The sequence below is a fragment of the Drosophila navojoa genome, chromosome 4 (assembly GCF_054131105.1).
Source record: "Drosophila navojoa isolate 15081-1374.11 chromosome 4, UAZ_NAV_1.0, whole genome shotgun sequence".
Taxonomy (NCBI): Eukaryota; Metazoa; Arthropoda; class Insecta; order Diptera; family Drosophilidae; genus Drosophila; species Drosophila navojoa.
In genome coordinates, this window is record NC_142892.1 from 12,755,961 (window position 1) to 12,780,315 (window position 24,355).

A 24,355-nucleotide genomic window follows, 5' to 3' on the forward strand; every position below is an offset into this window, starting at 1 on the left:
AAAGTGTATCGGTTGCCAAGGCGTAATAGAAGTCTCTACCTGAGGTCAAATCAAGTTCATTTTGAGGGATCAACGCAAGGCCTTGAACATGGCTGTGGAATTATACTGTGTCACCAATGTGATACGTATCTACAAATTACTTACACATATGTAGATGAAGTCCAAGTTATAGATACCCATATTCATAGCATTAGCGTAAAACGAGCATAAGATGATCTTAAAGTCAATGTGAACTTGGCGCTAAAAATTCAAGTTTATATAAGTATTTTACAGCACTGTGGGTAAACGGGTATCTGTTAAGCTCTAAACACATAACAGTGAAACTCCTCCCATTAACAGACTCGATAGATATAAATCGTAAACTTAACATTTGGTTTATAATTTCAGATATGGCGTATGGGTCACACTTGCCAGCAGCTGACTGCCAATGTTTATCGATAGTCTAGCAGCCCTGGCTTACGTGCACAGTTTGTTGAAAAAAGTGTCAGTTTAATATAATTGAAATATTGAAGCGTTTCATATTGTTTTTGTATGCTGCCGCCACTTAGCTGCAACATATATGTCTATATATATCATAGATTTTTACCCATCGTCAGCGACTGCGTGTTATTTACGCAACAACAACGACAACATTAGCAATAACAGCACAAACTAAACAACAATCAACAATCCAACAACAATAGAGAACTCTGCTATAATCGGCAGTAAAATCTCGAACAGCTAAACAACACCAGCAACAACAACAAAAACTACCAACAACAAAATTAACAATCATGGCGAACATGGCCGTATCACGTATCAAGCGCGAATTTAAAGAAGTTATGCGCAGCGAAGAGGTGAGTGTGGCCTGGCAGAATATATACAAATGTATATATACACGTATATGTATACACATACACACATATATGAGCAGAAATCAAGGACTTTGCCTCCAATCGGAACATTTTCTGTTTTGGCGCGAGGCTCTTAAAACAATCAAATTGCATAATTGTTTAACATTATTAATTTATGCTAATATTGTATATCTAAACCATATCTATAGATCGTACAGTGCTCAATCAAAATAGAGCTAGTCAATGATAGCTGGACAGAGCTGCGCGGCGAGATCGCCGGCCCGCCAGACACGCCCTACGAGGGCGGCAAGTTTGTGCTGGAAATTAAAGTGCCAGAAACATACCCATTCAATCCACCAAAGGTGAGTCCACTGTTGTAGGTTGTGTGTATATTAAATATGTATGTGTGATATACATATACATATACGTATACAAATATTTGTATAAACTCGGAGTTGTGTTTCAGGTTCGTTTTATAACACGCATTTGGCATCCGAACATTTCGTCAGTCACTGGCGCCATTTGCCTAGACATATTAAAGGATAACTGGGCCGCTGCGATGACATTGCGTACGGTATTATTGTCGCTGCAGGCGTTGCTGGCCGCCGCCGAACCCGATGATCCCCAGGATGCCGTTGTCGCATATCAATTCAAGGATAAGCACGATCTATTCGTATTAACTGCCCGACACTGGACCAATGCGTATGCCGGCGGCCCGACTACGTTTCCCGATTGTGATTCAAAGATACAGCGGCTCAAGGACATGGGCATTGATGAGCACGATGCGCGCGCTGTATTATCCAAAGAGAATTGGAATTTGGAGAAGGCGACCGAGTGTCTATTCAGTTAGCTTTGCGGCGAAACGAACAACCACAGCAACAGGAGCAGCGACAACAACATCATTATCAACAGCAACAGCAACAACAACAACAATAAAATTGACATCAGCAGGAAAGCACCAACAGCAACAAGTTAAAATAGAAAGATGCAGGCAGGAGCAGCAACAACCGTGGCAAATTATATTTCAGTCAGTCTGGTTTCTGATTCAGTTAGAAAGCAAACAAATACTATGCAAAATTTTAAGTACTCTGTGGAAGAACCAAAACTTTATAAATATGTATATACCTAATTCGAGCACGCAAACACACACACACAAATACTCTAACACCCACAAGCAAACACAACTAAATTACAACAAAAACACACGATCTTGTTTATTGCAAATTTTTCATATTTGTTTTGTTTATTTCCAAATTTTCTTACTGTGCAACTGTAAAAACAAAAAACAAAAAAAAAGGAAAAGCTGGCGGTCCATTTCCGTTCTCACTTGCCCAAATCGCATTTTCCCTGCGAGTTTTCCATCTCACAACAAAAAGTAAAGTATAATAAAAGTGAGTTCCGGCTTCGGCCCAATAGCTGTTCTTTTTCCTAGTGTGGAATTCATTATTTATTTCTTTGTTCAAGTATGCAGTACATTGAAATATTTAAGATTGTGTTGCGTTTCCTGCTACTGGTTGAGCCTGAGGCACAGCCCGCCCACGACATTTGATTAAATATATATTTTTATGATAGAAATAGGACCCAGGGTTCCGCTTGTGCAGCCGCATTTATTGTTAAGCGAGGACAACAACAACAACAGAATGAAAGGAGAAATATGCTAATTTGAGTCAAGACATAAGAAATGAATTGCAAACACATTTAAAATTAATAAACATATTATTTGTAACCTTTATCCCGATTTTATTTATGTCGCTAGCCGACGCAAGCAAAACGTAAGAAAATTAATTTTAAAGTTAAAAAAAAAAACGATCTATAATAAAAATCTTTGTAAATTGCGTTAAGTTAAATAATAAACAAATATTAAGAAATGCATAAAGGTGAATCTATTGATTAGTTGCATTAAATAACACTATGCAACAATAAAAAATGAATACTAAAGCGTTTGCTCAATTTGACTATATTTACGTAATCTTTGCATTAATTTATAATATTTTCTAGACCAAAATTGATTAATGCACTTTTCTACAAATCACGAATATGTCTACTTGAATAATTTTGTCGCTCTTGTTGCATAGTGTAGAACTCTTTGGCTAAACACATTTGTCTACAATTTCTACTTCTAATATTGTCTACGTTTTATTTGCCATTCGATTTAGGAGTCTACTTGTGCTTCTGCTTGGACAGCTGGCCAGCGCCCGGAACACCGATCATGTTGCTCACTGCGCCGCCCAGGCCAGCGTGAACATTTTGATTGTTGATGTTGTTGCCCGATGAGCCCGAGCCGCCAACGCCTCCAGTAGCAGTGCCCGCACTGCTGGCACTGCCAGATGGCATGTTGTGGTTGCTGTGACGCTGCTTGAGCATCTCCTTCCACTCGGTCTCCAGTCGCACATAAGTGCCGCCCAGGGGCTGGGTGCTGTGCGCCGAATTTTGATCGGGGCCCGTCTTTTTGGATACGTAGCTGGCCACCTGCTTCATGATCTTCTCCTCAAAGTCACGCTGATGGTCCTGATTGCTGCGCGCCGACAGCTCGCCCGACCAGAAGCGCCCAGAGACAGCAGCCGGCCTAGGCGAGAGACGAGCAATAAATGAGAGATGATTGATAATAATGAGATAAGTATGCATAACTCTCTCTCTCTCTCCCTCTCTATTTACCGCTTTCGTTTCTTTTTGCCGCGTGCTTTGCGCGGCGGTGGCCGATGATCCGACTCGCAGCCATCGCTGCTTGAGGAGTAATCATCGTCGAGCAGCGCATTGCGATTGCGTACACGTGGCAGACGCGTATCCTCGGAACTGGTCGAGTTGTTGTCCGACTCGGAGCTCGTCTCATTCTCATAGCGACAGCGTCGGCTCACACGATGATTGGTCACTGTGAGAGATATTGAGTTGGATGATCAAAGAGATGCATATGTTTAGAGAGGAAACCATAACCCACTGTCCATGCAGAGCTGCGGCAATAGACCCTGGCGGCAACGTTGTGGCGTCAACGAGATGCCCAACCAATTGGGACTGATCTCACCCGCAGCGGCTAGCTCCTGCAGATGCAACGGTGGCTGCTCGCTCAGCGCGTAGTTCTCACCAACCAGCTGGGCAATGGCCAGGATCGCACGCTCCCGATCTGTGTCCACCAGCACGCTGTGCTCGCGGAACTGACAGCCCTGCAAGGCAGCATAAAGCACATTAAATAGAAATTGTTCAAAGACGTCAGCAATTGACATGCTTTACATTGGGACCTGGCAACGTTTCGTAGCGGAATGCCTGCTGCTTGCAGCAAGGGTAGCGTCCAGCTGGGCCGGCAATGCGTCCCTCGGCGTCGGGACCTAGAAAACTCGGTGGCTCCGGATGATAGCGACACCAGCTCATTTGATAGACCGGGAAGTGAGCCTCACAAGTGCAGCAATACAGGTAGTGGCAATGACCCCAAAGTTTCCAGTAGACTTTGCGCCACGACTTGAGGTCCTTGAACAGCTGCATCACATACACATTGAGATCCCAGTTGGTATCGCGCACATGGTTGCTGACCAGCTGGCCCCAGCGATTGAGTCGTATGTTGCTTGGCAAGCAGTTCACGTGGGACTTCATCGTATTAGTCACACAGCGACAGCAGCGCACGCACCGAAACAGTCCAGAGATGCTATAGAAATGTCCACGCAGCACCTCCGGATCTGGCTCGCAAAGGCTTTGCACGAGCTTCGTCCACAGCCTAGGCGTAACACGCTCCTTCTTGTCGCGCACCATCTCCAGCTCCAGGTTAGTGAACATGGCAGCCAAACGGGTGACTAGGGCATCATTAAGGCACGACAAATTCGTCGAAGTGCGCACCACCTCGCTGAGATGGGCATGACAGAAGGCTAGGCACTCTAGCAGCAGTGGCTCCATTTGCAGAAAGCTGGCCGAGACCAGAATGGGCACCACATTGTTGCCATCCAGCTGGGGGCCCGAGGTGCTGCATTGACCCGGCGCCGGCAGCTCCTGGCTCTGGGCACTGTGCTTGATCCAGCGCATCAACCAGTCAAAAATCTGTATGTCACAGTGGACCGATATGTCCATCTCCTCCAGACGCTGCCCGGCCGTAACATCCGCAAAGTAGCCCATTTTGCTCACCAACAGGCCCTGCGGACAGGTGAAGTCACGCGAGGTGTTCTTCACCTCGTCGCACACGTGGATGACGACCTCTGATCTAAAAGGATTTGGGGATCAAACGATGTACATATTTATTTTCATACACTCACTCCTTCTTGTCTTGCCGCGAATGCTTACTGTCCTTGACCAGCAACAGGGATTTGCGTCGTGTGGCTGTGCTAGATGATGCTTTGCCAATTGGCTCCTTTACGGACGCACGTACCACACTGTTGCCGCTGTGCATCTCAGTCGATGGGCTTTCCCTGGGCGAGTGAGCGTTGGGCGAGCTCGAGTTGGGCGTCGTCAAATTATTTGAGCTTGAAATGGGATCTGCCTTCACCAGCTGCAATGGCTGCGACGATGGCACTTTGGTCGCCTTTCCCCGCCCGCCGTTGGGAGCCAAGGTGACAGGCAAGGGCATTGGACAGATGAAGGAGAGCACCGAGTCCAACACACCCTCGTTGATTACATAGTCCAGTTGTTCTCGTAGTTTTGGATGTAGGCCACGCTCGCTGTGAATGTGTCCAGAGCGCATTGAGGACCTAGGATCCGGCAGCAGCAGATTCGTACGACTGCCCTCATCTCGGCTGCTGCTGGTGCTACCGTTGGTTAGGCTACTGCTGCTCGTATTGCGTTTGGAACGCTTAAGGCCCAGGAGTTCATTAACCAATTCATTTTCGGCCAAACTATTGAAATCGAATTCTTCTTTTTTTGAATTTCGCTTCGGGAAGACACCAGCTAGACTCTCGGCGGGTGGCACGGGTTCCCGATTATATGGTTTGCCTTCAACTTTTGTTATCATATCGTTTACGTGACAGGAAAGTTTGAGAAAATCGAGAAAATCATTTAAACTGATTTGAAAATCGGAACCGTTTGCACTCCCATTGCTATTGCCCGCTTGCTGTTGTTGTTCCTCCGAATTTGAGTTGGATGATGCAGCAGCAGCGCCTTCCTCATCATTATTGCTTAACTTTTCCATTTGGATGACCCAATTATTATTTGAAAATTGCGAATCAAATAAATTTGCACTGTTTCCGTTACTTTGGTAACCGCGATGTTTCTTCTATTAGCCATTCGCACCGTCACGAATGTTTTCGATAGTCGCTAACGCATACAACCCTGTGCGTGCAATTCACACAAAAGATGTAATTTTGACAGCTGCTCTTTTCTGTTCTTTTCCGGTAACAACGTTCGCAATGGTGGGTGTCTGAATGCCAAAACTCGAATAAAAACCTTATTTAAAACTGCAATCATTGCACTAAAAGCAAAAATATGTGAAGCTTATTGTGGTCAAATATGTGCCGCTCTTGAGCGTAGTGAAATTTCATTCAGGCCAATCAAAGAACTGGCTCAAAATCTTGATTGTTTATGTGTGTATACAACCGTAAACTAATCTGTGTATTCCAACCCTCTTCACTTTAAAATTTAGGGTCGCGTCAGAACCAAGACAGTGAAGAAGGCCGCCAAGGTCATCATCGAGAAGTACTACACACGCTTGACGTTGGATTTCCACACCAACAAGCGTATCTGCGAGGAGGTTGCTATCATTCCCACCAAGCCCCTCCGCAACAAGATTGCCGGGTAAGTAGAAGCTGCTGTTAATACTGTAGGTGGGATTGCAATACTAATTGTTGCTTTTATATAAATCCCTGTAGCTATGTTACGCATTTGATGGGCCGTCTGCGTCACTCCCAGGTGCGTGGTATTTCCATTAAGCTGCAGGAGGAGGAGCGCGAGCGTCGTGATAACTACGTGCCCGCTGTCTCGGCTCTGGAGCAGGACATCATTGAGGTCGATGCCGATACCAAGGAGATGTTGAAGCTGTTGGACTTCCACAACATTCGTGGCCTGCAGCTGACCCAGCCCAACACCAACAACTTTGGACGTCGCAATTAGGTTTAGATCGGAAGATGGTGATCCTTTAAAGATGCCTGTTTTATAAAAAGAGAAAACCTTGCATTGGAGCACAATAAACAAACATCAAGTGTGTGAAATGCAAACATTATAAATCAATAACTGTGTTGTCTTTGGATTGCGATTAAGTAAATGCATTTGGTTGGTTTATTTTCATTTTAATGAAAAATACTGTGTAGACATGCACATATAAATATGTATACATTCGATCCATAAATAAATGGGTTTGTTCTTTATACAATGATACGACGATATATAAAAGATATTCTCTACGAGTGCACATATGTAAATCTAAGCGTGTACACAAATATATATATATATATATATATATATATATTGATATAAATATATGTATAGGGGGTATATGTAGACTTGTATATGTTGCTTATGCATTGTCAGTTGATTGCTCCAAGTTGGGTCTGCGCACCGGATTACGCAAGACCAGCTCCGAATCCTCCGAGATGATGGGCAGTGCATGGACCCAATGGTAATTGATCAAATGGCTGATGCTGTCGAATATGCGATCTTTGGTACGCACCACGCCCTCAGGATCGATGAGCAACAGATGCTTAGGTGTCTTCCCCTCCAATCCCGTCAGTACATATTGCCCGCGTTTGCCTTGAGACTCGCGCACCAGGAAGTCGCCATCCTGCTGCAGCAGGCGTTCGGCGATGGGACGCGAGATGGCCGCATGGAACCAGATTTCAGCAGTGAGCGGACACTGCGGCCCATCGAACACGTCGCGTATGGAATTTGGGGCCACGCCCGACGCAACAGAGCCTGCCTGCAGCGGATCGAAATGTCCAAGTGAATGTTTGTTGGTGGTTTGATCGGGTGGCGGGGAGTTAAGATCGATAAGATTGCTGCTCAAGCGATCTCGCGGCTTCTTCAAATTCAACTGGGCGACACGAGGAGCATGCGGATGAAGTGGTATTTGTGTCTGTACCAAAGGCTGTTGCGGTTGCAACTGTTGCTCATCGCAAGGCAGATCCGGCGGCAGCTTGTTGGGTAAGTCATTGTAATACTCTTTAACATTCTCTTTACAGCTCAGATTAATGTTATCTGTGGTAGCTGCGCCTGTGCCAGCTGCTGCTCCTGCGCCTGCACAATTCTGTCTGCTCAGCGCATTGAATCGCAACACAAAAGCCTTCCCAATGGTCACAATCAGATCCTCGCTCTGTCCGCCTGCACACTCCAGCACATAGCAGGCACGCCATTCGTCGCCCTCTCGCTTCGCAATGTAGGCCAAGAAATCGAGAGTGTCATTGTCACCACCGGAAGCAAACGATATCCGAGGCATATTGTGACTGGCAATCACTTCGCCCGTTTCCACATTGCTCAACGTTAAAGCACGACTGGATACGTTAATTATTATGTTGGTGCCCGCATGCTCCATGCTGGGACGATCCGAGATGAAGTTGTGCAGCTTTTTGTTCAATCGCCGTTTGCTCACAGACTTAAGACCAGCTGCTTCACATACTCGGTTAATACATTCCCTGAAATTGTTGTACGCGGTTAGCAGCTGGCTGTTTGTTGAAGTTTAATTTCTTGTTTTTTCATTTTTGTTCACCTACCGTGCGAGCAGCGTTCGCGTTTCAAAGTCCAGCGATTTCATGGAGGTCTTGACCTCAACGCAGCCCGTGTAGCGTACATTGAATGTTACGCCCTTTTCCAATATAACATCATCGGGATAGATGCAGCCATCGCTGGTGGCATTTGAGCCTGTGCCACCGTTGCCGGCATCGCCGCCATTCCGTGGCATTTCGTTTCTGTATGCGTATTTCGTGTATGCGTCCTGTGCGTCCTTTGTTTGTAGAGTTGTATTGAGCCGTTCGGAATAAGTTCGATCGAATGACTCACTTAACTAAATGAACGAACTCTTAGTTCTGAGAGGGCGTTCATTTGGCTCGATAGCAGCTGTTATTTAACAGAATCCTTTATATTCAAATCCATTGAAATATCATTGTATGAGGTTTGTATTATATATGAGAGTAATATTTGACTAAAAACAATTTAATGGCTGGTAATTATGCCTTTAACTAGTTGTATATATATATAACAGTGCTGCTGCCAATGTGCCCAGCCAACACTGATACATTTATCGCACATCCGCCTCAGTCTGTTTACTATTTATCGGCCAACCTCTACAACAAACAGCTGCTATAATCAACTTCTTGGCTTAGCTTGTTGCTAGTTAAAAAGCTTGTGGCACGATAAAGCTTCACTGTGAAGCTTATATCTTGTTTAACTCTCGTGCATACAACAACGTTTGCTCGGACGCTAAATCGTGCGTGTCGGTTTTCTGTGTTTTCAAGCGGGGCATATACATACACAGAAATTGTTTTCAGAGCCGCAACGCCGTCATCTTAAGCTCACAGAAGTAAATAAAAATCGGCATATCTTAAATTAAAACAACAAATATATATTATATTTAGTTGGTGTATTAACTATTGAGCGGTATTTGTTGAGATTATTGTGCCACAATCTTGAGACAATAGATTTTTTTAAATAACAATAATTTAGTTAAATCTGATTCAAAAGAAACAATTGTGAAACTATTTAAGTTTTGGCCTCAAAGACCTAAATTGACAATCGATAAAGGCAGCATAAGAAACTCAACGGACAAACACCCCCGCTCCAAAGTCGCAACTGCAGTCAAACACCCTCGGACCAAGAAAACGCAAATCTCTGCAGCGGTTACGCCAACGCAACAGCAGCCGTGCAATTGGAATCTGATTGGAGTGTTCATACGGCGTCTGACCATAAAATAAATAAAATCAGTGTGCTTGCAGTTTATTATTATTGTGGTAAGTTTATTGCTTTTTTTGAGCTATTTGCCATTTTATCAAACTTTCTGCTACTAGCTTCTTTTGTCTGTGTAAATACTTGTATGTTTGTGTGTGCGTGCGGCTGTTGCCGTTTTGGATGCGGCTCAGTGAGCATAAAACCATTTTTACGTCATTTGCAGGTTGAAGTAATTTTTATAGCAGTCCCATGCACACACACTCACGAACAGATACGACAAACACACATATAGCGACATAGCCGAAACTGTGTGTGTGAGTCATTTGCATGAGACATTTGTAGCCGTATAGACTACGTCATAACGGTAGCCCCATGAAATCTTGAATCTTACACGCACACACTTATAGAAATACACTTGTATGTAAGCCATAGCTGGAAACATAATTAGCTTTTACGCAGTTCTTGTTGTTGGTGATCTCATAGGTTTTTTTTTTGGTGGCTTCCGCTAATTGCTGCTCTAAGCGTTTCAAACCTGACCGCCCAACGGTCCAGACATCTAATGTGGCCTTAATTCACGCCTTTGCTGTTTGAATTAGCAGCCGATTCGCTCCTAATATGGCGCCAGAGTAGAGCAGGCTCAAATTAAAACAAATGACGTTGACCCTCAAACAACAACATGCCGGTAAGCATCTACGGCTGTCGATAACACCTACACAACCACGGCCTTGTCTGAGTTTTGTTTTAGATAAATGCTGTTTAAAATAATTATTGTTAATGACATAAATGGGAGCGCCGGTTGGCCAATATGTAGTTTGATTGCCTTTAGAAAGTGTGCTTAATGACTTTAACCTTTGATTTAGTTTTGTTTTTATTATTACCCTAAAAGAGAGCGCGACGAACTCTTGCTTCCATTTCATGCCCTGCTTTAATGATACTGTAACAGCAACTACAGAGCCGAATAGAAAGTGTCATCACAGCACTGCGCTGCTTTTTAACAGAGCTGTTAAATGCTCTTGGAGAAGGCAATAAACTGTATACTCACATGTATGTATGTACGTATGTATGTAAATAAAAATATTTACAGTGGTGCGAATAGCGTAATTTCTAGAATATTTTTGGTAATGTATTTATGATTTTATTTTTTGCTTGACTGATTTGCTGCGCCAGCTATGTCATCATCTGTTTTTGCAATACTAAAATGTGGTCTTGCAGCTGTTCCTTCAAGCAAGGCTTTGCATTGCTTTCGGAAAGTATTAAAACAATGTACAAAACTATTGTTACTCTACATTTAACTGCCGTTTTTATTGTTTTCCAAGTGGCTATAAACTTATGCACTCGCATGTACACATTATCATTGTATTTAAATGTATATATATATATATTTTTATTTATTTCTATGTAGGCTTATATACTTAATTTATTTGCTCTAGAAACTATAACACGCCGATTTGCAATACTAAATTCGCTGTGGTTGACCTCTCCCACCTCCACCTTCACATCAGCTGCTCAAAGTCTGTTACATAATACTGGGCGCGCCTGTAGACCTCCGCTCGCACCACGTTGCCGCCGTAGCCGATGAAATTGTTTGCCGGTGGCACAGCTTCCAAATCGGTGGCACCATCTCCAATCATTGTGATTAGTGTGTCTGCTGGCTGCTGCTTGCGAATCAAGCCAATTGCCTCCGCTTTGCCGCCAGAGTGAGATGTGGGCTGGTTGACATCGAAGCTGTCGTAGGCGCCCTTGTAGTCGAATAGCATTTTGTTGGCGAACATGTGGCTCAGTGGAATGCCCAGCTCTGCGGCCACAGGGGCGATGAGGCAATCGAAACCGCCAGATATGAGATACACCTGCTTGCCGTCCGCCTTCAGCTGAGCCACAAATCGCTTCACATTCCGGCTTAGTGTGCTGGGCCGTTGCTTGATGAACTCGGCTACCTGCTGTTGTGTCGGGCGAATGATGTTCAGGCGAATCTTGAGCGCATCCTGGAAGGTCATGCTGCCGCCCATGGCTTCTTTGGTTACGCGGGCCACTTCGCTGCCCTTGCCGCAAAATTCGGCCAGCTCATCGATGCCCTCCTCACAGATGACAGTTGAGTCGACGTCGAAACAAACGATGTCCGATTGCTTTATTATCTTGGCTGCCTGCAGCGGCTGTTTTGGCTGCGTAGCGGCTACAGTACTTTTACCGCTAGCAAGCGCCGCGTTTAGTTGCTGGGCGAGCAGAGTGGCTGTCGCTGTTGCTGTGGGGCCTGCACAGCCGTTCGTGGCAGCACTTGGACGTACCATGCTTAACACTGAGCTGCTCATTTTTCGAATGGATATCACGTTGACTCTGTTAATTACGTAAAGGCTGTTGCGTGGTTACGCTTACGTTACGATTCTGCGTCTTTCACACGCTATTCGCTTCTCAAAATTTTCCGTTGTAAATATTTGTGTGTGTATATATTTATATATACATACGCATATATTTTGTTCTCTATTTTTGCACACGCGCGTTTCGTTCTGCTCAGCTGTTTTTTGTTTCTGTTTTCTTTTCAGTTGTTCAGCTTGACATGGCGCTGTGATTTGTATTAAGTTGTATTTTTGTAAATTGTATTCGATCGTTCCGATCTATACGCGTTGACTGGCCTCTTGCAACTGATTTTCCAATAGTCAGTGTGCGCGCCTTTATAAGAAAACTTGAACAAACAAATACAAGTGCAGCGCCGCCTTAGTTTGCTGCCCTGCTCTCTCGTTCTCTCTCGTAGCTAACAGACGAAGTGTCGCGACGCTGACCAGTCTGTTTGTGTGCGTGTATGCGTCTGTGCATGTGCTTGAGAGGCGATCATACGATAGCTGCCAATTACAACTCAGCTGGTTTATTTGTATGTGTGAGTGAGTGTTACACTTACAATGTTCGTCGATAAACAGCTGCCATAGATATAGGTTCTGCACCGACTATCAGCTCACCTACTTTGTATGTTCCAAATTCTCTTCGTTCCAATGCGTGAGCTAACCTTTGTACAGCCGCTCGCTAGTGAGACAAGCGATGTATGTTTGTTTGTCTTTATCACAATCTTAATCGATGAAGAAAAAAAAGTGTCACTTACTGCTCGAGTGCTTATTGAAACCGGATTGAGCCGGTTTTGCGACCTATTGATGTCTAGCGTTCGTCTCTTATCATAAGCGGGCCATTAAAACATTGCTGATTAGAGTGTAAGAAATCGGATGCCGAATTTGTACTGCTGAAAACCTTGAGCGCAGGAGTTATTTTCGTGTTTTTGAGAACCGGAATTGTGTTGTCTTATCAATTGATAGATTTCTACTATGGAAAGCATTATACAGCGTATTTTGTGGTCAAGTTGATGGCTGAATCAACATACATATACAGACGACTTTCTTTTTTTTAAATAATTCATTGATGAGAAAATATAGTGTAGTATATAAAATATAGTATACATAAATGCATATATCAATTTATATTAAATGTGCATGTGTGCATTAATATACAGGGGCGCGTTCTGAGGGCTGATGCAATAAAGTTTTACGTTACATGTTACGTCAAAAAACGTATCATGCTGAGCGCTGGCTCTACTCTTCGCAGTTTCTCTTTCTCTCTCGCGCCCTCTCTCGTTTTGTGCCGTCCGTTTTGCCCGGTAGATAAAACTATCACAAGGCGCGTGCAAAGCAAACAAAAACAGTAAGTAATGAAAATGGAATTGCAGTCGCTGTGGTTAAATGCAGTTGTTGTTGTTGGTGTGGTTTTTTGTTGTTTTGAAGAATAACAAGTTGTTTTGATCATTGTTCAGGTCGGTTGCGAAGCGTGCTGTAAACAACAACAGCCCGAGACCGCAAATATATTTCATTGCCAGTGATTATGCACTTTGTTGCTGACTGGCTTCGATAACGATAAATCCCGTTGCGTGCACATTGCAAGATCAAAAAAGCTAACGACTTCAATTGAACACTATAGTTAAAAATTAAGTTTTAATTGCCAGGCCGTCGTTGCTCCTTGTTGCCTTGGACAACAAACACCTGTCAGAAATTCAACAGCACCGGTTGTTGGGCGTCAAACTTTTCCCTTACCTTGGCAACTTGCTTTCCATTTATCGATTGACCTTGTTGCTGCATAAATTTGACCCAAGTCTTTTGCTTTTGGCTAGCTCAATTTCTGTCGTGTCAGGACAAAACTAGGCTCTATAATGGTCTCTGTACATACATATGTACACACACATGTGTATGTACGTATTGAATACAAATTATTTGTATTGGCCTTTGGTCAGACACGCGTGTGTGACTAAGGTTTGATAATAGAATACGCCTATGTACATAATATAGTTCAGTTTAGTCACTCGGTAAATTATTGATGCACGTTGACGTCTATTTATTGTAATCGAGATGTCGTTGTTTACATACATATGGATGTACATACATACATATGTATGTATAGAATCATATTACTATATAGTGTGTATGTATTTAATACACGCCCACAACAAACAACTTGATGCAGAGCAGGGCATGGCATGGAGGGGGTTACCCTAGGCTATGAGGCACCGGCGCAAGCCTCAGGCGAGGGCTTGGTTTTTTCCTCCAGTCAGCGACTAATCAGCTGCTAGACGAAAATAAAAAAATAATTAGGTGGCTAGACAGAAGGCCGTGCAATTGCTATATTTAATTTCATCACAGGGCGTGCAACTATTAATTGCACAAGCAAAACATTTATATTTGTGATCTGTCTGACGGTTTATAATTGATTTGTTTTCGATTAAACAAAAATGCAAGTTGTCAAGCGTTTTGTTTCCAACTGAATTTATTGCTGATTAACGGTTTGCTAGTAGTCGCTGTGATCGCGTACGAACATGTATATATGTATGTGTATAATACTCTCTCACTTACACTCGTTCACATGTGCCGTTCACACGCGATATTAGCTCCTTTGCCTGTTCGCATGCTTACACACGCAAGCACACATACACATTTACTTGACACATTTACAAAAGCGCACATATGTATGTATGTTTGTATGTCTGATTTGTATGTAAGACGGATGAGCTTAAAAGGGGAGCAACAAGAAGAGCCGAAGGTAACCCGCGCTCGCTCCTTATGAGTCTCATTGCATTGTTCTTGTTCTTGCTTTTGTTTTTGTTTTTGCTCTAGATCATGCGCTTTGGCTTATGGAAAGCACTTTGTGGAGAAAGAGAGAAGGAGATAGGCAATGTATAGCAACGTCAACAGTTTGCTGTTGGGCAAATAAACAACAAGAACGTCAACTGCAAGGCAATCCCCTCTCTGCTGGGGGCTATGCTGCACCGTGCAAACACGTCATTTGTGCGGTGTTGCTGTTGCTGCTGCTGTTGCTATCGCATTTTGACATTCGAACTGCGCTGTGCAGTGACGCCGACTGCAGCGTTGACGCTGACTGCAATTGCAGCCTGTTGTTGTTTAAGTTTGTGGCTGACAAAACTACTCAAAAAGTGGCAGAGGCAAAAAGTTTTGCATGCGCTCGAAATGATTGCCCCGCCCCGCTCAACTCAATTGTAATTACAAAAGCGCTTATCGCTCTCTTTCTGTCGGCATCAGTTCGTTGCACTCGCAAATTAGCCATAAAGGAGTTTTGTAACCGCATTGTGTTCCACTTTCCCATGCTCCTCCACCCACAGACATTAGTTTAATGACACCGGTAACGTATTGTATTGTATGTATACGCATATTGCACGGTTACCGTTATCGGTTGGCGTGTAGGCTGGCAGAGGTAGCGCAGCTCAAGACTGTTACTTATTTATGGCAATTTGCCTGTCAGCACACCTAGTAGACGTTTATTTCCTAACCGCTGAATTAGCTAGCTGGCTGAATGGCATGTGGTGCGGTGATTCCCACGTGAGGTCGCACCCAAAATTAGATGCGCCACCAGCAAGAGCAACAACAACAACACCGACAACGACAGCCAAAAAGCAGTTGATAATCAAATTGAAACGCGCCTTATTGCAATGCTCTATTTAATTGGCCTTCTCGATTGCATTTTCAGTTGATCCATTCGCTCATCGGCGGTCGCAATTATGGTGGAATTCCGTTTCGATATTAAGCCGCTGTTTCCGCAGCCAATTATAAAAGTGGCATCGAATCTACTGCCGCACACCTTTCGAGGGGATCGGCGTCAGTGCTTGTGAGTATTGAAACTGTACGCGGGCAGTATACCCAATTCGAGTCGTAAGTCAATTAACCGTTACGCTTTCCACACTCACGCCCACAGAGATGCCACCTCAAAGATGTCCGAGATAATTGATCGATTAGGTCAGTTGTCGGCCATATCGCAGGGCCTGAACAAGCCAGTAACAACGGCCCAACGCCTGCGTATGTCGGAGAACCAGACCATTTATCTATTAGCGGACACTGAGGCAGGCCACAAGTAAGTCGACTTATCAACTCTTATCACTATCCATGATCATTATCTATACCGGAATCTTCTCTTTGTATAGCGGCGCTGTCATTGGCCTGCTCAAGGTCGGCACTAAGGATCTCTACTTGTTCGACGAGAAGGGTCAGACTCGCAAGATGGAGCAGTCGCCCTCAATCCTGGACTTTTACGTGCACGAGTCACGTCAGCGTGCAGGATTGGGCAAGCGCCTGTTCGAGACCATGTTGAATGAGGAGCAATGGACACCAGTGAAATGTTCCGTAGATCGGCCGTCCGAGAAGTTGCTCGCATTTCTGAGAAAGCACTACGGCCTGGTACGCACCATACCGCAGGCAAATAATTTCGTACTCTATGAGGGATTTTTCGGGGACGATGCTAGTCAGAATGGCTCACGTAATGGACATGCCGCATCGCCGGAGCGCACCAAGAACGGGCTGCACATTACAAACAGGTGAGTTAAATGGGGGCGGTGCAGGGCACTGCAGGGCTGGGCAGGGCAGTGGGTTAATTGAGGCATTGCGCCTTGCAGGAAACATTTCCGTTGGCTTTGTTGCCCATTTCTTGGCCAACAACATTTGCATATCGCACGCAAACATCCGACTCAACAATTCACCCAATTGTTTGTGTGCCGGTTTCATTAGTGGGCGTCTGCGATAAAATTGATCGCCTGCGGAAGAGCATTTATCGATAAATAAGCCTTACAAAACAATTGTATGCAATCTATTAACGGTGGCTTGTTGCTTGCGCTTTCACTAGACAAAACTATTTATATATATACATAAATATATACATATTAAGTCTAATCTTAACCGTATCTATATCTTGGTTATATGTATATGATATGTTTCGCACAACTTGATATAGTCTGAAGTCGTTTTGATTAATGAGTGAATGTAAATGGCAAATAGTTAATAGAAAATTGGAAGCAGAAATATATTTATATGAAATTACTTGATTGATTTTAGATGCCAGAGAAATTTAGTACAATTTAAAAATCAACTTTTCGCTTCAATAATTCATACAATCAGGCAAGTTCAAGTTTACCTTTCTTTTACTATTAATATTTATAGGAGTTTATCACGAGATTTTTAATAATTAATATTTATATAGGCTGAGCACGATATTCAGCTATCAAGTTGAGCGAAACGTATTAAAAGTAACTAATTATAATTGTAATAATATGCATATCTATGTAATTAAGTAAATATACTAAATATTAATTATTTTCAATTCACATGTTGCGCCTGCCTACTAACGTTAATCAACAACAACAACAACAAACATCAACAAACAAACAAACAACAATCAAATGCATCAATCAATCCATCCATGCATCAATCAAGTCCTAACACACAACTCTTTGGGGCCACTTACTTGGGCGACGAGACGTCCAAGCAAAAGCGTTTCGGTAGGCGTGGCAGCGAGTCACAGCAACACCAGCAACAGCAACAACAGCAGCAGGCGGCACTGCTGCAGCAAATAACACAGATCTCACCCAATGGACGTTACGGCGCACCGCGACCCACATGCAGCATGGCCGAGGTACTCAAATATTAAAACACTTTTCTCACCTTTCAAGTTTAACAGTTATGAGTGGACTTTGAGTGCGCCAAAGAGCTTACCTTTTGCTTCAATTGTTTCTTTTTGTTGCCTGGAATTGCTTTTTTGTTTTATTTAAGCCAAAGAGTAAAATCATTATAATCATAGTAGGCCTCGTTCGCCTTCTGTTTGCTACTGAATTGAAATGTTCAATAGGAGTTAGTTAACATTTCTACTTCACACGATTCACAACGAATTTTTGTTTTAATTTCTGAACAAATCATAAAAATTATTTCGATTGCGTCATTTTAAAAAAAATCAGAAAAAAATCTGAAAGAAAAAATTTTTTCTACGCTCGCGTAATTTTTGTGTGCTATTTAAGGCGCCAATTTTATAATTGAAATTGAAATTGAAAAGGATCTGAAATGGATCAAAAGCGTGGAAATGCTCGCCAAGGCGCCTCCAGGACGAGCGTTGCCGTAAGTTGAGATTGCTGAAGTGTTTCCGAGTGTTTTGCATCTAGCTCTACTCTGACTTGCAGTCGCGACATGCTGCTGGTATGCCGGCCAATGCTGCTAACGTGGCACGCAAATACGGCAGCGAGGTCAGCCTAACGCCCAGCCAGGCCAGGCAGAACGTGGAGAATGTAAGCTGCTGCCACGGCAATTAGGTTTTAGAGTCGTAGTCAATTAAAAGAGAAACCTCTAATAATAGCCACGCAAGAGTCCATTGGATGCTTTGAGTCGCATGAATTATCGCCAGGATCCGTTCCAGCGCCGTTCAGGCTTGCAGGATGTGGACGAATCGTTCTTGGCCTCGAACGCTTTTGCTCGTCCCTCACGCTTGCGTCACTCGGGTCTGGAAGCCAGTAATGTGCCTGTGGCTGGCACTCAGCAGCCGGCTGCCAATGCTGCTGTCGCACCCATACGTGTCGCCTCTGGCCAAGAGCCGCTGCAATCTCAGGTGCAATATCAGCAACAGCAGCCACCTCTAATGCAGCAGCCGCAGCAGCAGCAGCCGCCGCAGGCTGCTCCGACACCACAGCAGGCTCTCGGCAATATTGCTCCGGCACAAGTACAAATGCAACAGCAGCAACAGCAGCCGCCTGCAGCGGTGCCACAACAGCCGCCATTGGCAGTGCCCGCACAGCAGCCGCAGCAATCGATGCCGCAACAGCAGAATCAACAGGCGCCACAATATGTGCAGCCACCGGCAGCTGGTCAGCCCACTCGCCATGATCCCTATCCAAGTGGACGAGCCCATGTGCAGCATCAGCAGCAACCGGAAGTGCAGCAGCAGCAGCAGCAAATGGTGCAGCAGGATGCAAAGGGACAAGGTCAAGCTCAAGCTCAAGCACAGATGCAGCAGCAGCAGCCAATGCAACAGCAACAGCAGCAGCAGCCACCGCCGCAGATGTCGCCACGCAAATACCAACAACCGCAACAGGGCTACGTAAATTGATGTTGCATAGAAAATGCTTGTACACTGAACTGATAAACCACCTATTCCCACAGCCCTCGCAGGCGGCTAATGCTGTGCCACCGGCTGCTGAGATGTGCACCACATGCCCCAATTGCCAGACAACCATTTACCTGGTGCGCACACCTGAGCTGGGCCATGGCGATGCCGGTATGCCAATGCAATGATGACCAAAAATCAGGAACGACCCATAAAAAAAAAAAAACAAATTCGATATCATTAATGGAAAATTGAATTCTTGTGTGATCTTTGGCATACGAAATTCAATTTGAGGAAATTTAGATGCGATTGCGTGTGTGTGTGTTGGCTCACAATGCATCCAAATTTGAAGTTAACCAAGTGCCAAAATGAACAAGCAACAACTAGCAAAAACACAACATAAATACATTTATATGAGTATATATATTAATTATACATATGTATGCATATATACATAGCTGTACAAAATTCCCTGTTCACCTTTTTCGACCAAGTCTGCCCAAAGTCGAAAGATGAATTAACTACTTTTTCTGTTAGATTAGCTAAAGCTACCATGCCCTGACTCGAAATTTCATTGTAAATAAACTACAGATTTTATTTCATACAAATTCCGAAAATCTTTTGGGGTTGGCCATTTCATTTTTGTGGGTCAACCCCTAAAAAGAAGTAGTTATTTTGGCTGCGTGCCAAGGGGCTGTTTTAAGGGCGACTCGTGTTGAAAATAAAACTTCGCTTGACACTTGTGCTAGATTCAAGGCGGTGGAGGAGACGGGCTATCCACTAAAACAATATAATAGAAAAGCTTTTTGTTTTCCTTGATTTAAATGCGTGTGTGTACGAGTGGCTATTTATAAAGGTATTCCTGCTAAGCTAAATGAATCGAGTTTAATCGAGCTATTTAATTTGCATTTGGTTTTTGGTTTGGCTAAATAATCTAATACTACCCCTAATGTTTCAGTAAGCAAATATGACCCAGTTCTTTTTTGTGTGTTGTCTCTAATATAATTCGTTCTCATCTCTTTGTCGTGCAGATAATTCATGCTGGCAGCGCTAGTTCCGGCAAGGGCGGCGGTGGAGGCAGCGCAGAGTCTAACAGGTAAAGCCGTTTGGCTCACCTTTCTTCATATTTCTTAACTAACACTTGTCGAGTATATGTTTTATCGTTTGGTTTGATCTGTGTTTCATTTTTGGTTTCATTTAATTTTCTTTTGTTATCTTTCAGAATCAAATAATTACGCATACGCACCAGTGGCTGCATTACATACAAAACAAAACAATATAATGTTAACTAAACGATTGTACAAAGCTCTTATTTGTTTATAGAAAATTATTTATAATTTTGCCTTATCATATAGTTAATAATAACGAAGAGGAAAGGAGGCTGCACTCGCCGCACACCCACATCACTAAGACACATATCACACACGCTCACATTGGTTCAAACGCTCGACCGTCACACACAAAATACCTGATAATTGTGATTACATTTATGTCAATTTTTTTATTTTAACTTTTACTCTTTCGATTATCGCATTTTTTTTATATTTTATTTATTTTCATTTGCCGTGCAATAAAATCAACATGAACTTAAATTCAATTTTTATTTAATACTCCAAGTAGTATGTTATTTAACAGCCTCTGTTAACTTTCCCAACAGAGGCAACGAGATTGCAGAAATTGCTGAACAATTGCAAATGCAGCATTTGCAGACGGTTGAAAACCATATCGAATACGAATTGGAGCAGGAGCAGGAGCCAGATCCGGAGCCTGAACCAGAGCCCGAGCCAGAGGAGGTGATCACTCCACCAACACCACCTCCCAAGAGTAAAACCCCAACTCCACCCACAGTGCGCTCGCCAGAGGTCGCCGAAAGCATTATTGGGGATAATCGTAGGGCACCGGCTTTTCAGCTGAGCAAGCAGCACACTGGTATGAAGAATCGCTCTTTTGGCGTGGGCATGGCCGTTATGCCAACCGGCAAGATGGAGTTCAATCAAGAGGAGCGCGAAGATTTTGGTATAGTGAAGATCAATCGTCCTCTGGGCAATGAAGTCACTTCGCCCGCCCAGGATAACACAGATGCCATGTCCACAGTGTCATCAACTGGCGGCTTGACCGATCAGGGCTATAACGATCTAAAATTCTATCACAATAAATTGTGGTAAACACTTCTACATGAAATATCAGTCAGCATAGATTTGCAAGCAATATTTGCTAATATGTTTACATTTTTTTTACTTGTCATGAAACATAAAATATGCATACCAATGAATAAGCAAATAATATTTAAGATATAATTATTAACAAATACTAGATACAGACACAAACGGTTCCTTCATGTTTTAGTTCACTTTTGTTGTTGGCTTTTAATGCTCTTTAGTTCTCTGTTAATTAGTTCATTTGTTACACCCTCGCACTCAACAGCGCAGTTAAATGTTAGTCCAGCATCAATTACAGTCTGTAGTTCAATTTAGTTAACAGCAGTCACATGCATAACATAGTATATTATGATATTAGTGAATACTTTTGATAATCACAAACTGTGCGTATCTTCCATTGCAGCAAACGCGATTATTACGAGCAGATTTATAGCGAGTATATGCTATAAATGGCCCTAACATACTTAAAATATCAATTTTCTTGAACCAATTAATATGTACTCTGTAATACCTAGTTAAGTAAAACCAATAGTCCAAAATAAATAAAAACTTTCAAGCTCTATTTATACGCCAAGCCACAATACGCTTGGTCTTTTTGCATTTAATCTGCTACACAAACACACACATATACAAATGAAATGGAAATCATCTGGCGACCTGGGCACGTCGTGCTTTAAATTTTTTAAAGTAGAGCTATTGTTGGTGATGCAGCCTATCTAGGGAAAAATGGGGGTCCGCCTCTGCCTTACATATAAATAAAGTTGAATCTGTAACAGGATTAAAAGTATGTTAAAAATAAAAGGAATGGAGAAAGGATCGCTGCCAATACGATTCTTACCTGCACAACGCCTGCGGCAGAGATGATATAATGGGTCCATAGCCTTGTGAATTGTCGTACAACTCGAATAGGGGCGCCGCAACAAGCTTATAATTTTTGGGTACAGCAAATAGTGCTAGATTACAGAAAACGATAGAGACAGAATTTATGTATGTAGAAGAGACCATTACATATAACAAGGGTTGTAAATCACATGATTATTGAAATAACTAAATAATTACAATTGGTTATATAAAACAATTTACAGATTCGCTGCCCTAATTAAGTATGATATATAAAAGTTTGTATTGGTCTTTCTTTTTTTTTTTTACATTCATTTATAGTTTGTTAACCTAATTTACCAGACTTCGTTATTGATGCACCAAATAAATCATATATATAATTTAATACACTTGGATCTGATAGCATTTTGTGCATTAAACAAAGTCTAGTAGATATGAACATAATTTCAATTACCATTAAAAGCAACATACATTATACAAGGTGCGAGTGTTGCACAATGGATGATGTCAAGGAAATACTATAAACACAGAGTTATTAAATTGTTACATAAACGAGTGCTTAAAAATTATTTAAGGAGCGGGTAACGACTGCCTGCCTAGTCCAGTTGCATTTGCAATGCACGCAAATCTGCACAACACGCGAGATTTGTGCGCATTAACAGACGACAACCGGTAACTTTTACAATGCACTTCTCAGCTAAACTATTCACTGCCTGCCCGATTACAATAGAACGGCTCAACACATAATCCAAAAGAATAAACAAATTAGATAGATAGAGTATCGTGTGTAGGATTGCGCTCTCTGGCTTACAGAAATGTCGACATATTTACAAAATTAATACAACATGAACAATCAAAGAATTTTGGGATATGCGCAAAATATGCCAACAACTCTAGAGAGCAACAAATACAATTTGAAGTTTTGTACAAAAAGTTTTGAACTAGAATCGACGAACTAATTAAAATGATATGCGCCTCGGGGCCATTATGCGATCTGTTTCTGATTCTTTTCATTTCTGTTTGTTTTGCACTCTTGAGAGTAGAGCGTTGAGGAAGAGCTCTATGCTTGGTTGGGCAGATGCCAGATGCGTGAGATTACACAACACAACACGGCGCTATTATGGAACAGCTCAAGGTACATCGTAACTGGCGTTCCTGTCCGTATCTAAACAGCATTGAAAAGATATGACATGAGGTTTGTTAGCGTATCGGTTTGGCAAAAACTTTATACAAGGTTATATGTATAATATATATATGTACTTGTCTTTTTTTTTTGCCATCATTAATACCTACGCTGTGAAAAAACACCTTTGACTAGCGGATTGGATATTTACCCTTTTCGTGTAGCTGCACCAGGAACAGTCGCTTGTGTTCCTTTGGTTTAGTTATATGTGGTGGAATGTATGGATATTGCGGTGGCTCGAAATTTGGACGCCACCAATTGCCAATCGTGTCCTCGACAATCCAATCTTGCTTAACACCGTCTTGACGGCCCAGCGTCTGAAAAGCATATTACATTTTATTCATATGTTCATTGGTTGATTTTTTTTACCAACATACCTCAGAAAGCAATCGTTTGAGACCTTCAACTTCATCCTCACCCGCATTCAACTCACCACCCGGTAGCTTGAAAAATGTGGTGCCGAGCTGCAGCAAGAGTACATGAGGTAAACCGTGCTCGTGCACTAAGAGCACTCCTTCTACAGAGCGACGCATGCCAATCCGATCGAACTCTTCTCTCATACGTTGAAAACGTGACGGCACAGATGGATCTTTCTCAAAGAGCGGCTCCTTGGTACCGAATGTGTAATTCGTTAATGGGTAACTAAAGGGTTGAACAAATTTGTTTGAGATTTTTCTTCTATATAACTGGATAAACGCACTACTCACAGATTGATTGTGCGATTTATGGTTAATGCTTGATTCGGAGCATATTTTTGTGTACCATTGTTGCTAATGCTGGCATCTGCTTGGCCTTGGCTACCGCGCCGGGGCCAGCCGGAGCCCGATTTGTTTGAGACTTGCGAGGACGCCATTTTGTTATACACACCACACAATGCCGGAATGGCAATAGAAAAATGTACTATTTCGGCGCCAAATCCCAATTGGTGAACCCTTATCTACTTTGCACACTACGGCACTTCGAATAGTTTTTCAATAAATTCGTTTGATTTTTCACACTTTAAGGTTTAGATGTGTTAATTTCTAGCTTTTAGTTCTGCTTTTCGATTGCAAAAAATATCCACACCGGCAGAGAATGCAGAATATACAAAGGGCGTGCACACACTGAAAAATTTTCTGATGCGCCGGCAGTGGGTACACTGTGCTTTTAACTATCTGGCAGCACTA

At 42.9% G+C, this 24,355-nt stretch overlaps 8 protein-coding genes across 9 annotated transcripts; 4 read left to right on the forward strand and 4 right to left on the reverse strand.

The window, feature by feature from the left end:
• Positions 1 to 411: 411 nt before the first annotated feature.
• Ubc4 (ubiquitin conjugating enzyme 4) lies at positions 412 to 2,466 on the forward strand. Its single transcript, XM_018099685.3, has 3 exons — positions 412 to 836; positions 1,043 to 1,195; positions 1,300 to 2,466. Exons 1-3 carry the CDS (start codon positions 774 to 776, stop codon positions 1,681 to 1,683), a joined length of 600 nt encoding a protein of 199 aa, XP_017955174.1. The 5' UTR covers positions 412 to 773; the 3' UTR covers positions 1,684 to 2,466.
• A 308-nt stretch (positions 2,467 to 2,774) lies between these two features.
• LOC108650478 (uncharacterized) lies at positions 2,775 to 5,934 on the reverse strand. Its single transcript, XM_018099631.3, has 5 exons — positions 5,066 to 5,934; positions 4,059 to 5,013; positions 3,769 to 3,991; positions 3,489 to 3,702; positions 2,775 to 3,399 (listed from the first exon to the last, which is right to left on the reverse strand). Exons 1-5 carry the CDS (start codon positions 5,932 to 5,934, stop codon positions 2,994 to 2,996), a joined length of 2,667 nt encoding a protein of 888 aa, XP_017955120.3. The 3' UTR covers positions 2,775 to 2,993.
• Positions 5,935 to 6,005: 71 nt separating this feature from the next.
• Positions 6,006 to 7,115, forward strand: RpS17 (ribosomal protein S17). The gene is made up of 3 exons (XM_018099691.3): positions 6,006 to 6,154; positions 6,385 to 6,536; positions 6,611 to 7,115. The coding sequence occupies exons 1-3, from the start codon at positions 6,044 to 6,046 to the stop codon at positions 6,849 to 6,851; spliced, it is 504 nt and encodes a 167-aa protein (XP_017955180.2). The 5' UTR covers positions 6,006 to 6,043; the 3' UTR covers positions 6,852 to 7,115.
• On the reverse strand, positions 6,387 to 8,899 carry Shc (SHC-adaptor protein). Its single transcript, XM_018099658.3, has 2 exons — positions 8,444 to 8,899; positions 6,387 to 8,365 (listed from the first exon to the last, which is right to left on the reverse strand). Exons 1-2 carry the CDS (start codon positions 8,629 to 8,631, stop codon positions 7,255 to 7,257), a joined length of 1,299 nt encoding a protein of 432 aa, XP_017955147.1. The 5' UTR covers positions 8,632 to 8,899; the 3' UTR covers positions 6,387 to 7,254.
• Positions 8,900 to 8,985: 86 nt separating this feature from the next.
• Atat (alpha-tubulin acetylase) lies at positions 8,986 to 21,715 on the forward strand. The gene is made up of 7 exons (XM_018099649.3): positions 8,986 to 9,676; positions 15,621 to 15,758; positions 15,846 to 16,001; positions 16,072 to 16,461; positions 17,354 to 17,552; positions 20,039 to 20,103; positions 20,665 to 21,715. Exons 2-7 carry the CDS (start codon positions 15,652 to 15,654, stop codon positions 21,170 to 21,172), a joined length of 1,425 nt encoding a protein of 474 aa, XP_017955138.2. The 5' UTR covers positions 8,986 to 9,676; positions 15,621 to 15,651; the 3' UTR covers positions 21,173 to 21,715.
• Positions 10,887 to 12,290, reverse strand: aay (phosphoserine phosphatase). The gene has a single exon (XM_018099675.3). The coding sequence runs from the start codon at positions 11,918 to 11,920 to the stop codon at positions 11,108 to 11,110; it is 813 nt and encodes a 270-aa protein (XP_017955164.1). The 5' UTR covers positions 11,921 to 12,290; the 3' UTR covers positions 10,887 to 11,107.
• On the forward strand, positions 17,750 to 19,615 carry LOC108650485 (uncharacterized). The gene is made up of 4 exons (XM_018099641.3): positions 17,750 to 18,028; positions 18,091 to 18,195; positions 18,264 to 19,001; positions 19,064 to 19,615. Exons 1-4 carry the CDS (start codon positions 17,975 to 17,977, stop codon positions 19,193 to 19,195), a joined length of 1,029 nt encoding a protein of 342 aa, XP_017955130.1. The 5' UTR covers positions 17,750 to 17,974; the 3' UTR covers positions 19,196 to 19,615.
• On the reverse strand, positions 19,533 to 24,298 carry Cpsf5 (cleavage and polyadenylation specificity factor subunit 5). Of its 2 annotated transcripts, XM_018099683.3 has the most exons (5): positions 23,897 to 24,298; positions 23,567 to 23,831; positions 23,341 to 23,506; positions 22,005 to 22,119; positions 19,533 to 21,933 (listed from the first exon to the last, which is right to left on the reverse strand). In XM_018099683.3, the coding sequence occupies exons 1-5, from the start codon at positions 24,040 to 24,042 to the stop codon at positions 21,912 to 21,914; spliced, it is 714 nt and encodes a 237-aa protein (XP_017955172.1). In that variant the 5' UTR covers positions 24,043 to 24,298; the 3' UTR covers positions 19,533 to 21,911. The 2 variants fall into 2 exon arrangements, with proteins under 2 accessions (XP_017955172.1, XP_017955173.1); XM_018099684.3 differs by lacking the exons at positions 19,533 to 21,933; positions 22,005 to 22,119 and adding an exon at positions 22,178 to 23,171.
• Between the last annotated feature and the right edge of the window lie 57 nt (positions 24,299 to 24,355).